Source organism: Papaver somniferum, chromosome 3, assembly GCF_003573695.1.
Source record: "Papaver somniferum cultivar HN1 chromosome 3, ASM357369v1, whole genome shotgun sequence".
Classification (NCBI taxonomy): domain Eukaryota; kingdom Viridiplantae; phylum Streptophyta; class Magnoliopsida; order Ranunculales; family Papaveraceae; genus Papaver; species Papaver somniferum.
The window spans coordinates 149599412-149615859 of NC_039360.1; the positions used below are offsets into that span (position 1 = coordinate 149599412).

Genomic DNA, 16448 nt, shown 5'->3' on the forward strand with positions numbered 1-16448 from the left:
AATCTGAGAACAACTCAACTACAGCCTCGTCCATCTCCTAATTCACTGTGCAGCAGCACAAGTCATTGTTAATAGATGTAAATCTCTTACCAAATTCCTGAACCACAATTCCAAGACTCCTCTCAATCTCGAGCATCATAGTTTCATCTCCTTTCATCCAACTACATTTTTCATCACCAGCCATCAATCACCAGTTGTGGTATCACTTCCAATCACTCATCGTCCCCATCGCTGCCATGCTCCATGCACCAGCCATCATCAACCATCGATCAGCATCACAGACTTCGAGTTTGAAACTCTTTCCACCAAGTCTCCTTCTTCACTGCACCTACTATTGATCAACATCACAGACTTCGAGTTTGAAACTCTTTCCACCAAGTCTGTGACGCAGCTAACTCATCCCAGTTGCTTCTCAGATTCGAACTGGAATTTTTTCACTATCTTTCAAACACAAGCTGTTCTTCATCACAGCTGACTCCATCGTCAATTCCTGAAACCTATTTCACAATCAGCAACGAGTCTTCTTCAAAACCATCAGTCCTGGTCACTTCATCGATCTTCTCTGTCTGTTACTAACCATCACCTGTGTTTATCATTACTGCCATAATTGTGACAACAACCATCCTTATCACCGATCCAGCAATACTACTCAAATAATAACAGCATCCATTGTCGAAACTGTCAATGGCAGCAGCAGCGAAACCATTTGGAAGTGATCAACCAAATACTCATCATGCAACATTAACGGCAGCAATCTTGTATCTTCGTCTCTGTGTTTTACTGTTTTAGGGTTCCACCTTGGACTAAATAACTCCACGTACTAGACCTCAAACCTCGCCACCAGATGCCATCTGTCAGTTCTCGCTCCATTCATTACCGATATCCATCAGTGATCTTCATCGTCTACTTACGATACAGCAGCGACCCACTACTAACAATAAACGGAAGCACCAATAAATCATCGTTGTAATATAAATCATCGGAAGCTCCATACTCTTCTCTGTCAACTCTGTCCATCAATCAACGTCGACAACACAACACCATGAGAATCATCAACAATGCCAGAGCAGAGATGTAGCAGCAGCATGTCCCTATCTTTTCTCGTTCCAAAACCACCATTCTTTTGTTTGTTCAGAGAACCCTAATCCTTCGTAACCAGTCACGATTTTTTTTTTTTTTTTTTCTTTTCTTTCTTTTTTTTTTTTTTTTAACGAACATGAATTTTTCACTAAAGAAAACCTAAAAATCATGAATTCTCTAAGATTATCTAACTCTCTCTAAGATTATTTAACTCTCTTCCCCTCCTCTCTCCCTCTCACCTCACCTCGCTCTGATACCATGTTAAGGATCGAGCAAGAGAGAGGAGAGCATAAACGCGGAAGCATTAAAAGACTACATTGATAATAATTCTTGGTGTGTCAACTTTCATGGCTCAACATCCTATTTATATTGTTCACAAACTTGACGACCACTCAAGGTACTTTCCTAACTAAGATCAAACTCTAAACATAGACACTTTCCAAATATAACTCTCACAACTTAATGTGCATATCTCCTAAATATAGACTCTCATATATTATCTCCTAATAGCATATCTCCTTTCAAGTTCCATACCTTCTTGACAGTATTCTGAACCAACACGAATGGTAATTTCTTACCTACAAAACAACCAATAACTAGTTCCTCACATTTCTTCAAATCCTCCTTCACATCCTCGGGTTGAATCACTATAACTGTTTCACCCTCAACCTGAGAAGTAGAATGAAAAATCATTCGTTCCTTATCACGAGAATCCAATTTCTTAGCAAAGAGTTCATTCGACCAATTAACTTCTCCCAAAGAAGAAATAGCACCAGGAATACGAGTTTCCATGACTGAATTAACAGGATCAGAAACCCTTGAAGAAAAAGACGCACCCACAAACGCCACGAAAGCAAAAACTAGATCAGAAAAGAAGAAACTGAAAGACCTAAAATAAAGACGCGAGAGAGATCGAATTTATCCAACACCTGAAACCTAGAGAAGAATAGGAAGATTGAAAGAAGAAGATCAAATCATACAAAACAGCTCAAGAATCAAACCTTTGACTAAAGTCAACCACTCCAGAAAATCGCCTCTCTCTCTCGCTTGGAAATGTATTAAGTTGGATGTGTTATGATGTTAGGTGTTTGCAGTCACCAAGTAGCGTAGATTAACCACTTCTCAATTATACCTACCAAAGCTTTTGCTAATTGCGCTTACAAGGTTTGGTTATTTATTTTGCTGTTAGATTACACAAATTAATATAAATAATGGACACAATCTTGAATTCGCGGGAGAAGGAAAAGTCACTCATTTTCATCTAAGGTGTGGTGCACTCTTGATTAGAACTAATACCAACCCATTGTGGGGCAATGGGCATATGCTTAGTAATACTACTTCTTTGCAGACTCTGGTGTCAGTGAAAGAAAGAATTAGTTCTTTTGGATTAATAATTAGCGCATTAATATTCTTTGAGTAAGCTTACAACTAATACCTAAAACTGCTTCACTATCAAAGCTTCCTTTAAGTGAAAGTTCTAAACTTTCGTTTAAAGTCGACCATCATCTTATCCTTTTATTTCTTCCAAAAAGGAAAACTTGGTAAATGGATTTCATATGAACCAATTTTGTCAAGATAAGTCACTATTAGATTGTGACAACTACTATTTTTATGAGGTATTTGCATTTAACAAAGGTTTTAGGTAAGATGAAGTGTCGCGCACTTGGAAATAGACCCGTTAAGGTTATGGAATGGGGCAGGGGTAGCACATGTCACAGGGTAGACAGAAACAAAAAAAAAATGTAGTTGCAGCAGAGAAACAAATCGTTCTCGCAATGAATTTTGTTATTAGCATCTTATTGTTGTTATGGTTTGTTTTATGGGATCTTTTCTTGTTTTTTCTTAACAGTGAATGAGTTTCATTCTGGAAAAAAAGAAGGTTCCTTGGTTTCGAAGTTCTAAGAACCTTATCAACGTGTCAGTGACAGTCATTGTAGCTTGTACACTTATTAGGTCAGGACTTTGTATAAATGGGGCCTTCACGTTCTGTTGGATTGCCCTTATTCTGAGAAGAAGCCAAGCGGTGTTTATATTCAGTGGATGCCAACTTACGTAACTTTAGAACAAAGCAAATGAATGAAAGGTCCTACAAAACTTTTATACAGGGATTTATACTTGCAATTCAAGATGAACCATAATTTTGGGCATACCAAAATTTTTCAAGGCATACCGAATGAAGACAAAAAAGGTTGTTGAATAGCAAAATCAGATAACCCCTTAACCCAAATTTTTTTTAATGGCAAATCTGCCCTTTACGTATTAGTGTTAATAATCTTGATTAGTGATTGAATATTTTGTTTAGAGATTAAGATAATTTTCAGAATTATAAGAGTTGTTTAGATGAAAAATATGAGGAAAAAAAATCAAAGTTTTGGTTTGGTTAAGAAGGAGAGAAAGAGAAGGAGAAAGTGAGAAAATTATAATTCTTGATTCAATGGAGGATGAGGAGGGTCATATATCATCTAAAAAACCTAGGAAAATACACATCAACTACACCAATGATTCCCAAATGGCTGATTTCTTAGATTATGAATCATGGTTCGGCGAAACAGGTTGAGGTTCGGCTCGCATCTATGAGCCGAATCTACCAATTGATGAACGGTTCGGCTTACTGAATCTGTTTACTGCATGCGCCGAACCTATAATTTCCAATTCCCACCCTTTTGCTAGACACTAGTTCGGCTTATATGAAAGTTTCATAGTAAGCCGAACAACATCCTGAATAGCCCGAAATAGAATCATTACTAATTCGGCTTACATATCCAAATTCGTATGTGCCGAACATAATTTTTTAATTTCTGGGTTGAAATATTGTTACTGGTTCGGCACATATGGAGAATATCGTATCAGCCGAAACCTCTTATGTTCAAGGTTCGGCACATAATATGATTATCGTCTGAGCCGAACATGAATTTGTTAATTTTTGGGTTAAAATATTGTTCGCGGTTCGGCACATATTAAGGATATCGTATAAACCGAAACCTGTAAATGTTCATAGTTCGGCACATAATGTGATTATCGAATGCGCCGAACCTGAAGGACAAATGATTCGGCGTGTAACAAACATTAGAGGATAAGCCGAACTCTGTAAATTCGGCACATAACTGTTAAGCTATTCATTAAAACATAAAATTGACGGTGTCCATAACCCAATCCCAGCACCATTAAAAACAAAGTTCAGCACCTTAAAGCAAAGGTGTTTGCAACACCATAAAAGTGTACTTAAAACTTAAGAAAAAGTGTACCATAAAAGTGTACATAAAAGGGCATTTAACCACGACCCCTCTTCTTAGTTCCACGACCACCTCTTCTTCCACCTTGGTCTTCATCTTCCGACGCATCATTACCGGGTTGGACGGTAGCACCAACTTGGCTTGTACCTTCACCAACTTGTCGAGATCTCTTAGTGGTAGGCCTTTGTTCGGGTTCCTAGGGTCCTTGTCCTTTTTTGATGATTGCATCCCACTTGTCGATGAGGTATTTTTGTTCTTCCACGGTCATTGTTGTTTTGCAACCAAGTTTGGCCTTCATTTTCTTCAACATCTCCCTACCCGCGGCAACCTATTTTTCATTTGAGAACAACTTATAACCATGAGGTTGAAGACATTTTTACCATAACTAATATATGAAAACAGTATAAAGTGAAGTCATTCTTACCATAACCTTGAAAGCCTTGACTACATCTTCGGCAGTAGACTTGTTGGTGATCTTGATTGGCCTCGCCTTCCCCTTATCAGATATCTTTTGCCTTTTCTTATTGATAATGAAGGGATGAGAAATTTAGTTATACCAATCCATATAGCCCGGATCCTCTTCACATGGATCATCAAGTAAAGGTGTTAACTTGGACGCATCTAATGTGTGATTGTCTAAATTATTCCAAAACTCAACGGTGGGATCAGGATCATACTTTGGTTCCCAAGATGAAGTGGTGCTTTTAGTTCCCTTACCACTCTTTGGTAACAACCTGAATTTCTCGTCAAACAGAGGAACCTTTTGGACACATCCTAATTGACGGAGTACTCGCCTAGGATCGTATATAACATAACCACCGGGATACCACAATGGCCCATGATACATACCTACCGGCATATCCTCATCTTCAACAACTTCATCAGGAGTGATTGACATCTCTCCAAAAGGTAATTGAAATGTGTAAGTTTCTGGACAAAAGCGCTCGGTAAATGCAGAGGCCGACACACTATCATATTCCTTATGTCCATAATTGATAGCAGGCCATAAAGCACTGGCTTGTACGTAAGCAATCACCTCAGGAACCTCTTCATCAAGACTCCATTCCGCTGCCCTCTGGTGTCTCAATACTCGGACTGCACGGTTGTGATCAGGAGTCTCATAAATTCTCTTCGCCCAAGAATCGGCATAACCAATCAACACATTTCCTCCATCTTCCGGAAGACCATGAGGAAAACCATCTGATCGAGGTGTAATTACGTCATCTTCATCAGGAATGTGTAAACCAGTGATCCGTCGATCATCATCGTTCTTCTCTTTCTCGGGTTCTGCCACCTTCTTACCTTCTTGTCTTTCTTGGGTTTTCCTTGGGGTTGTGTTTCTTGATGAACTTCTGATTATATAAACTTCTTCATCTTCAGCTATTCCTTCTTCGTCTTTCAATTCTTACTTGTCTTTCAATTCTTACTTCTTCTAAAGTTCCTCCTCTACCTCCCGCTCCCAATTTTTTCTTACCTCCTCCTCTAGGATCGGGAGTTTTAGAAGTAGAAGGTGTTACCTCCATCTTCTTCCTCTTTGTAGCTGCATTGGTCCTGACACAAGTATGAAAGTTATAAGACTAATTCGAACAACAAAGAGATTTGGAAAGCCAAAAAATTGTAAGAAAATAAGAAGGCTCGGCTTACCCGAAATAACACATATGAGCCGAATCATGTCTTGAAATTTTTATTAGCTTACACAGAGAGTGGATCGGCTCATACCACAAAATAATTATAAGCCGATCCCATATATTCGGCTCACAACCGATACCGTCGAATAAGCCGAATCTATGATTATGAACTCAAACATGTATTCGGCGCAAAACTAATACAACCATACAAGCCGATCCTAAGCACATGCAAAAAATTTAAAATTCAAACAACAATTATTCGGCACAAAACTAATACTACCATACAAGCCGATCCTACGCACATGCAAAATTATTAGCCGATCCTATATATTCGGCTCACAACCGATACCGTCGAATAAGCCGAATCTATGATTATGAACTCAAACATGTATTCGGCGCAACATGATATCATATAAATAAGCCGATCCTACACACTAGTAAAATTTATGAAATTTTAACAATGATATTCGGCGCAACCCTAATACTATCGAATAAGCCGAAACTAGACTTATGAATTCAAACATTTATTCGGCACAAAACTAGTACTACCATATGAGCCGATCCTATACACATGCAAAAATTCTGAAATTCAAACAACAATTATTCGGCACAAAACTAATACTACCATACAAGTCGATCCTACGCACATGCAAAATTTCTGAAATTCACAAAACATATTCGGCACAAAACTAACACCATCGAATAAGCCGATCCTAAATATAAGTCTCTGTGTCACCAAGTTCGGCTCAAAACGGATTTCAGATATACGCCGAGCCGTTCAAATGCACTTTCAGGGTTCAGTTTCAAGAACAGCTCGGCGCACATCTAAGATTTGTTTTGCGCCGAACCATACCCTGTAACCGCCGCAGAAACATGATTTTGACGAATTAAATCAATCAAACCAATCAAAAACATCAAATACGAGATGGGTTTGTAAAACTAACCTTCTTATTCTCATTTGTGGAGTTGGTTCTTCTTCAATCTCTTCTTCCGGTTGATTTTGTGGTTGATTTTGAGTTTCTTCTTCACTCTCTAAATCTTCTTCTTCTTCAATGGGTTGTTCAATCGCTCGATTAGAACGATATACTGGCTTACGGCGAACCATTATATAGATGAGTTTAATCGTCGACTAAATTTTCATGAATCGACGATTAAATTTCCGCGATGATACGATGAAGAAAAAAAAGGAAGAAGAAGGGTTCGGCTGTTGTGGAGGAGGAAGAAGAAGGGGTTAGGGATATGAAACTGATTTTGGTTTATTGATTATAGGTTTTTGTATTAGGGATAGGGATAGATTAGTAGTAATTTAGAGAATTTAAGGGCATATAGGTAATTGAACCACCCCATAGGGTACCCCTTATAAGGTCACCCAAGTTAAGACTAGTCCTTTGTATGCCTTGAAAGTTTTAGGCATGCCCAAAATTAGTGTTCTTCAAGATTCCTCAAAACCTCGTTACTCATGAACTCTTAGGCGTAAAATGGACTGGGTCAAATATAATATCAAGATCAAAATTAACAATGATTTTTTAGGGACCACGGTTTTTTTGAGGGGACCATGGTTTTATTAGGCCATCTTCCCTATAGTGATAAGGGGTGTCCTAAAATCTTGAAATGACTAACCTACCCTTAACCTAATTTAATTTAAAACCAAACCTAATAACCACCTATATATATAACCACCACCACCGCCCACCACCGCCGATTACCACCACCACCACCTCCGATCACCACCACCAACCACCGATTACCACCACCACCGCCGATTACCACCACCACCTCCGATTATCACCACCACCAACCACCGATTACCACCATCACCTCCTCCCACCACCACCACCACCGCCTATTTAAGAAATGTAACAACATCAATGCAATCACAATTAAGTTCTGTTACATGATAATTTTATCGAGTATAAAAGACGCCAGCTGCAGCCTGATTCTGCCATGGGACCACTCGAGAGGTATTTTTCAACAAACCCTTCACTTTAATTTGATTTTGATTGCTTCAATCGAATAGAAATCATCAAAATAGGGTTTTAGTAGGTACAGAGCCATGTTCGGTTAGGTCGATTTTCCCAAAAACCCTAGTTTACTAACCGAATTTCTTGAAAATGAAGAACACGAAGAACAGTTCGGTTCTATTGGATTTAAAACTAAGTCACCGAACTCTCTGTTCGGTTGTTTCGCAAAAAAATTTAAAACTACAAAGTAACCGAACTCCACCCTTAGAAACGAAAAAAAAATCCAGCCTAACCGAACTGTGTTGTTGTGGCCACTATCTTGAGTTCCAAAATAACCGAACTTAGCTAATAGAGTTCGGTTTTTTCGCAAAAAATTTTAAAACTACAAAGTAACCGAACTTAGCCAATAGAGTTCGGTTGATTCGCAAAAAATACTTTTAACCGAACTCCTTGTATTAGAACAACAGAACTCCATAAGTTCGGTTCCTTTGCAAAATAAGGATATCACCGAACTTTAGTTTACGAAAATAATGAGAAGTCCACAAGTTCGGTTCGTTCGCAAAAATGTTAAGTTTTCTTTGTAACCGAACTCTACCTTTGAAACTTCGTAACCGAACTCTACCTAATTCGCCAAGAAATAGATTTCGTAGTAACCGAACGTTTGCATAATTGCATATATAAGCCCAGTTCGGTTGATTCACAAAATATGTTGAAGTTTGCGAACCAACCGAACTTCTAACACTTGGTTACTTTTAACCTGTAGTTCGGTTGGGAACTTGGTTGCGTTGAAGTTTGCGAACTAACCGAATACACAAGATGTACCCAAATAAATTGTTAAGTTCAAAGTTCGGTTACCTACCATTTTATCCTAGGTAACCGAACATTACACTGTACGACCAAAACCTCCATTAACGAGCGAGTTTGGTAACCTGCGTGTTTGGAAAACGTAACCGAACTACACTTTCAGGTGTGTTCGGTTACATGTTCTTGACATATGGTAACCGAACTGACCCAAATCTACATAAAAAATTTCATTTTTTTTGAAAGTTTGGAGCAATTCAACCAACATTATCTAAGTTTGAAGCACACCTGGGTACCCAAATACCCTTCCTCCGGTTGTGGTTGGTAAAATCCATCGTTTTTCATGTTTTCCTTCTTCATCTTCTCTAACTTTACTCTCTCAATAATTCTACTTCTTTAAAAAAAACATCTGATTTTTTAATCTCACTAATTATCTTTAACTTAATCATCTCACTAATCATTACACTAACTATTATTAACACTAACTAATCATCATCCAAAATTAATCAGGAGGATAATTTAGGTATTAATATAAATATCCAGATAAGGGATGACCTAGATTTACTTCTAATGTCTTTACCCAAAATAAAACCATGGTCCCAAAAAAAACCATGATCCCAAAAAAATCGTTCAAAATTAAGTTCTCTACACTAGCAAGGTTTTGGTCCTCTGAGTAAGGTCCAGATGATAACTTGGCTCAGATTTTGGTCTAATGCAGTAGCTACAAATACATTTGAAGGCGGAGCCAGCTTGAATTATAGGTGTGTTGCACACCAAGCCCAGCTGGCTCCCAAACATAAGTTTTTCTTTTTAATATAAGCTTGTAAGTCCGGAGTTGGACAGGTTTCGGTAGCTTCTCTTTATGCAACGATGAAGTGGAATTCGTTGGCATATCTCGTGTTCATTTAATTAAATTTCCCTTGATCTTGTGAAGTATTTTGCATGGCAGAACCTCTTGTACATTATGGGATGCAATAAGAGGTAAATAGAAAAAGTCTTGGGTTCTCCGTTGCCAATCTAAGAGATTGTTGTTGTTTGCACTTGGTAATGTAAACTTTTAGCGTTGAAGCGTAGTATCTCAGAGAATTGCAATAAGAACCATTACATTGCCGGTTACAGGCCTTACAAATTTGCAGAGGCGAATTCAGGCTGTGACAACTACATATATTGGTTAGCAAGGCACCTCTACAGATGTTTAACTCTCTCCCAATATCAAGAACAGTTCATGTTGGAACAGTTACCGATTTCACACCAGCAAAACAAGGGTTAAACACAAAGTCCAAGATACCGGCTGAGTCACGATCAGGTCGCTCTCTTTAAGACGTTTCGTGGCTCTGCCTTGATTTTTTTTGTGCAAGCAGTTCTTTCTTCGTCACGACGCCCCCAGGATAAAACAGTCGAGAAAACTCTCTTCAATCTCTCACGCACGCAATGAGAGATTGATCACTTTCACTCTTTCTAAACTTGCTCAGAAAAATAGTCTCTTGATTCTCAGAAAAAAAAAATGGTGTAACAAAACTTTTTTTTTTCTGCTTCCCAAAACTGATTTTATAGCCCAGATCATAAATAAGAATTAATGGAAAATAAATTTTACTAATTGCTAATATTATAGATTCCACAACAGTAGAAAAACGGGCAAATTAATCATACAACAACGTAATTAAGGGCAGTAAAGATGGGTTGAAAAATAACAACGTAATTAAGGGCAGTAAAGATGGGTTGAAAGATATTTTTCAAAATCACCAAAAAAATGTTTCCAAATTCAAGAGACCTCCCAAGACCACGCTCCCGGACTAATGATATATATAATAATATATAATATATATCCAATCAGTAGGGCGAGGGATTCGATCCTAAGACCTCACCCTCAAGGCCCAAAATACTTAGCCACTGGGCCAAGCTCGAAATGTTGATATAAATGTACAAAAGAATTCTTTTAAAACCATATATCCCAACAGTTCATTTCAACGCTTAACTTACAGCCTGTAGCACCCGATCACCTAGGACAGGCTGGTGGATTGACATGAGGAGACCGCGAAGGCAGTGAGTAAACTTCAGGGCAATATTAAGAATCTCATAAATACAAGTTGCACTCTAAATGAAACAAAAATCTGGTGTTTTATACTTCTTAAACACCACTGTTAACGACATTTGAACTTGACCTTCAGTTAGATGTTGAGAAAAGAAAATCACCCTGATTGGTAGTCAACTAGAACTGACAGCCTGTACCTAGCAAACAGATTCCTGAACCGTATTACCAGAGAAACCTTGCGGAGACGTGGGAAACTAATTCGCCTATGTATGGTAACAGAAAGAAAGAAAAAAGCATCCTCAAATATGAAAGACAATTATGTGGTTTGGTTTCTTAAAACAAATGAAACAAGTTCATTTGTTATCATCAAAAGATCCGTAGACTAAACAATTCTTACAATATCAAAAGAACCGATAAAAAATGCTACATTTTGAACTACATGTGACCTCAATAAATAATAAAGGAAATACTATATTAACTATAATGTAAAAGATTGTATGTGTTCTATGATCTTCAATAATCTTAAAGGAGTGAAGGGGAGTAAGGTTAACCCTATAGTCTATAGAGCTTATAAAGTTATCATCTGAGAACTAACTTATTGGTTCGAGTTTTGCTTTGTAGCTGCAGTGTTCTGCTTCTGTTGCTGTTGTTCTTGTTGCCGTTGCTGCTGCTGCTGCTGCAGTTGGTAGAAGTTGAGCTGAGAACCCTGCTTACACTGCATATGGAACATATTCATCCGTTGTTGATCCAAACTAATGGAAGGCCGACCATCAGGACCATATTCGCCAATAGCAATCTTCAATCGCTGAACTTCAGAAGTCAATGTATCATTTAGAGCTGCCAGCAAACATTGAGCACTATTATTTAACACAAGCTGTTACCAATACCGGACAATCAAATATGATAACTAGAACAATTAGTTCACTGAAGAACACTCTTCTTTTACCCTCGAGATTATACGCAACATGATATAATACATCCGTGGTTTCTAAACTTCATACATATAACCAGGTCTTGCTTTTAGAAAATAATCACTCACAAGTCAAAAGTTGGGTTAAATGCTATTTCACTAGATTATCAAGACAGAAATTGACAGGATAAGAAATATATAGGATCTAAAGCATCTATGTTCTAAGGCGATTTGTACATTTAAACATGGACAACAAAAACTGTGGAAAGCACGAGGAATCACTTAAAAACATCTACCGTAGAGTGTTTGCCGAGTTCATCTGTATGGGCTGTTTCTGCTGTCATGGTTTTGTTTTTGCCTGGCTCATTTGTGTAGTTCTCGTTATTTATATTAGTCAAATTTTTGATTAAGTGTATATTCTCATGATTAATATTTTGGGTATGATATGGCCACAACAACAATTACTTGATCCAAGGGTGAGCAAAGCAGCCGTAGCTATTGACAGGAGAAAGGAACCGAGTGATACTGAAGTATGTTATACAAGTGGCCCATAGAGAGGACCGTCTAAAGTCGGAGACGAAAATTTAATTATCTCAACCAGATACACCAATATGAGAAAGAGTGCTGCACATAATATAACCCTACATTCCAACTGTACACCGATACAAAGTGTGATGAATTTGTGCACCTTACAAATGCTATCTTGACTGAATGAAGACATATACAATGTCATGTTCAAATCTAGGACTCTTTAGCCAGGCAATTGTTATGTCCCACATTGCAACTCTTCAATTTAAACTACTAGGATTATGGATATTGGCTACATCTCAAAGCACAAGGCAAATTAGTCTCATTCTGAACCCAAAATTTGCAATCTCAAAGGTCTAGAATCTCTAGATAACTATCTACTTGCTGTCACCGTCTTTAATATGGAGGTAAAGATTACTTACAAATTTAAATAATATGTAAAATCCAATATCCACGACGTGATTCAGGTATAAATAACAGTTTGGGTTACAAAATTGAAGGGAAATAAAAGTATATTTTAAATAATAGGATAAAGCCAAAGAACTATACCATCTCGCAATTTAGCCTGCTGCTCCATAGCTTGAAGGCGGAATTTCAACTCATTGTTCTGATTAGAGAGCCCAGCTGAGTCCCTCTGAAGCAAATTAGAAGCATCAGTTCAAGCAGCAATAGCAAATAGGCTGCAAGTAAAGGGGATATGGAAGCAGAACTTTTTTTAACATTCTTATACTTAATATTCACCTGTAAGAGTGTTAATTGTGCAGACAATGTTGTAGCTTCTGTCTGTAGAGTCTGCACTTTGTGTTCCAATTCTGAGATGTACCTCATCTTCCGTTCTTTAGATCGAGCAGCAGATTGCCGATTAGCCAAAATCCTGAAACCAATTATTCAGATTAGTAAGACTATTAAACTTCAATGCGTCAAACCAACGATAAGAGCAATTTGAAGATTCACTACCTTTTGGCACGTTTAGGGTCTGCCATTGCAATCTCAGAAAGTTTCTCATTTGCCATTATCTTTTTCAGTTCAGCTCCATTGAATTCCCCATTGGCGAAATCCAAGCTGAAAGCATTAGAGTTTCCATCCGCAGAGTTGTTCTGTGAGGTTCCAGGAGAGGGTGGCATTCCTAAGAAGTCATCCCCAAAACTTGGCAAGTTACCCATGAAACTGTCCATGGAAACACTTCTAACATGACGAGTTGTCGGAGCAATATCTCCACCTGCACTTCTTTTGTTACCTTCCTTCATTTCGGAAGATGAACTTATATTTGCCCTACCCACGCTGCAGCCACTTTCATTTGCACTGCTTGCTTCATTGTCGCTGCTGTCTGCCCCATTGGTCTTTGATCCACTCGCTCTGCTATCTAAATCCTCGCGACTCTCGTGGAAATTCTTGTTCTCGTTCCCAGATGTGTTCATAGTGTCAACAATATCCAAATTGAAATATGCAGATAACATGTCATCCATTACTTCCCCGTCTGATTTTATCTCCCCCAACCCTTCACCATTCTTACCCGAATCTATAACGCCCTGTGTTTCCCTTTTCAACAACTGAATTGGTTTGCCCATACCCAAATTATCTCTAGTAGGTGCTAACTGATCAAAGGCGTTTTGGCACCTGAACGGGATAAGGGGAGGTGGCGAATGGATCATTGAGGAGAATCCAAATGGGATATCACTCATGGACCGTCTATGCTCTTTCCGAGGAGGAAGGCTATGCATAGAGTTACCTCGTGCAGAAGAAGTGTGTGAACTACTGTCACGATCATCCATTGAAAGATCAGGCGAAGCAGGTTCGGAAATGGAAGGTGATGAGGAGTCCCGATAAGGCGAAGGGCTCATTGGGGGCAAAGAATCCAACGAGAACATTGAAGGTTGTGACAGAGACCTAGAATGAGAAGGCCCTTGATTGAAACTCTGAGAACCTGGTTGCTGAGTGGTCAATCTAGATACTGGGATTTGTGAGAAAGGGGATTGTGGTGGCATGTGTGGATGTGATGGAGGTATACCAAGTCTTTTGTTACCGTCTGGACTGAAGTTCGGGGAGAAATTCCTCACAGGAGCATGAATTTGAGAGTTATTTAATTGCTGATGAAGTTCAAACCGATTAATTGGTTGATGTTGTTTAGGAATAGAAGACGGTGGAGAACTGAATGAAGATTGAAGTCTTTGAGGCATATCGTTTCGCAATTGACTTGAGTCATCCATTTTCAATTGCTCCTAACCACAAAACCTAAATTTCTTTATCAATTGGCTTCCTAACACACTGCTTCGAACCTATATCGATGAATAAATCCTTGAGGAAATAACTCTAAAATCTCATTTCTGGAAAATAATAATAATAACTATTAAAAATAAATAAACATTTCAAGAATGCAATAAAACCCTAAAAAATCTCACTAAAAAGGAACCAATTTAAATAACGTTAAAACCCTATGTCCTTTGTATGTTTTATTTATATTTCCAAATTTTTCTTTTCTTTCTTCCATTTCAGTAAAAATCTACAACAACAAGTAAGACCAAGAAAGGTAAAGAAAATAAAATAAGTATATCATCAACAATAAATGAATAAAAAATAAATATACCTCTCGTCTTCTCTTCTCTTCTCTTCTTCTCATTCACGTTTAATCCGCCATTGAAAGATGAGATAACTAATCAAATGCCGGCTTGATCATATCATATGTTAACAAGAAGTGCTCCGCAGATATTTGGCGTCTGTTTTTTCAATTTTTCCTTCAATAATAATATTATCCAGACAAAGAGGGAGTCGCGAGTCAGTCTTTATCTTCTTCTTCTAGAAAAACCCCAATTTCAGACGGAAAATCCGATGCCACCACACTCTAAAATTCTCTCAGTTTTTCTTCCTACTCTCTTGTTTCTCTTGTTCAAAAACTTCCCTTTCTCTACTGAATTGTCTAAACGCGTCTATACACGTATTATACTCTTGTTCTGTATATATGGAGTTGAATTTCGGGGTGAATTTATAAAGAATTTGGATTTCATTCCGAATGTATTATTAGTCTATTTTATTATTTATTTTTTTACTATTACTACCATAATCGGCTGTTTAATAATCGTTTAATATTATCTAGATATGAAGTTGTTACCAGATTCCCGGATTGTCATTCGACTTAAAATCTTGTGGGAATTAAGTGTTTGACCCTCTCCTCACTCTATCTTATTCTCTTGATTTTGGTCTTGAGAAGAGTTTCTAGTTTTCGAGCCCACTTAAAAGAGAGGATTAAAACAGAAAATGTCAAGGTCATCAAAATAAATTCATTTGTTGACGTCATTTAAATAAAATAAAATATTTCCAAAGTAGCCCTTTTTCCGTTTTTCATTTATGAGAAGATGCTAAAACATAGATGAGAGATGGAGATGGATCGAGAGAGAGATATATATATTGAGAAGTACATATCGAGCGAGAGAAAATGAGAGAATGGTTACAAATTTGATTTTGAGTTTCCTGCTTCCGATCTAAATTGATTAAAAGGATATAAACAATAGATTTGTAAGATTAGATCCAGGTTGCAGATTCAGTTTAATGATCTTATCAATTTTGGACTGCTAAAGTTGCTCCTGATGGTGATGATTTTGATTCGTATTATACTCGTGTTTAAGGTAATTTTTAAAATATTTGCTTAATTTATTATGAAATTTAAGTGATTCTTCAATTATAAGCGCATTTGTCATCACATTTTGGTATATGAAACTTGTTTATGTATGTATTTAGGGTTCGATTAAACTATTGGATCTCCATCATCACCTTCGAATATGATATCAATAACGTATTCTCTAATTCGTGATTTTGGATTTGGTACTTATGAAGATAAGATTTCAATCTAACAATTGTTGAAATTCACTTTACTAATTGTCATGTTTTGAATTTGGGTGACTCAGCCTCCAATTGTTGTTTCAATTATTTTAGAAAAGTATTTGATGAATGTATACTAATTTTGATTTTGATGGTTGTTCACAAGGTGTTTTTAGGTGTAGAGACTATCCAAGAAACTGAGGAGATAATTAACGAAATGAAAGAAAATGACCCGATGCGGCTACTGAATCTAGAGGTTCTAAGGATAGTGTGTCGTATCCAGGTGTTCATGATTTTCTTTTCTCTTTCGTGGTCGTCGTTTTCATATCTAGAGATGTTGGCCAGTTCGAATTGTTTTTGTGGTGGATTTGTGATAATGAGGTGATGAAGATGTAAAATGTGGTGATTGTTGTGCTGACATTAATTAGATTATTGATGCAATTGTGGTGATTTGTGAAACTT

The 16448-nt window shown here is 37.6% G+C and overlaps 1 protein-coding gene across 2 annotated transcripts; it reads right to left on the reverse strand.

Moving 5' to 3' along the window:
* Positions 1-11057: 11057 nt before the first annotated feature.
* LOC113357665 (probable transcription factor PosF21) lies at positions 11058-15097 on the reverse strand. Of its 2 annotated transcripts, none has more exons than XM_026601105.1 (5): positions 14758-15097; positions 13131-14497; positions 12915-13047; positions 12723-12807; positions 11058-11572 (listed from the first exon to the last, which is right to left on the reverse strand). In XM_026601105.1, exons 2-5 carry the CDS (start codon positions 14378-14380, stop codon positions 11331-11333), a joined length of 1710 nt encoding a protein of 569 aa, XP_026456890.1. In that variant the 5' UTR covers positions 14381-14497; positions 14758-15097; the 3' UTR covers positions 11058-11330. The 2 variants fall into 2 exon arrangements, with proteins under 2 accessions (XP_026456890.1, XP_026456891.1); XM_026601106.1 differs by having other exon boundaries at positions 13131-14449; positions 14758-15096.
* Positions 15098-16448: the final 1351 nt, after the last annotated feature.

Excerpts from the sequence above, each read along its gene's own strand:
- LOC113357665 (XM_026601105.1), bottom strand. The coding sequence starts at position 14,380 with ATGGATGACTCAAGTCAATTGCGAAACGATATGCCTCAAAGACTTCAA. Across the intron at positions 13,048-13,130 it reads GACCCTAAACGTGCCAAAAG|GATTTTGGCTAATCGGCAAT; the intron begins GTAGTGAATCTT and ends AATTGGTTTCAG. Across the intron at positions 11,573-12,722 it reads GCAGGCTAAATTGCGAGATG|CTCTAAATGATACATTGACT; the intron begins GTATAGTTCTTT and ends GTTTGCTGGCAG.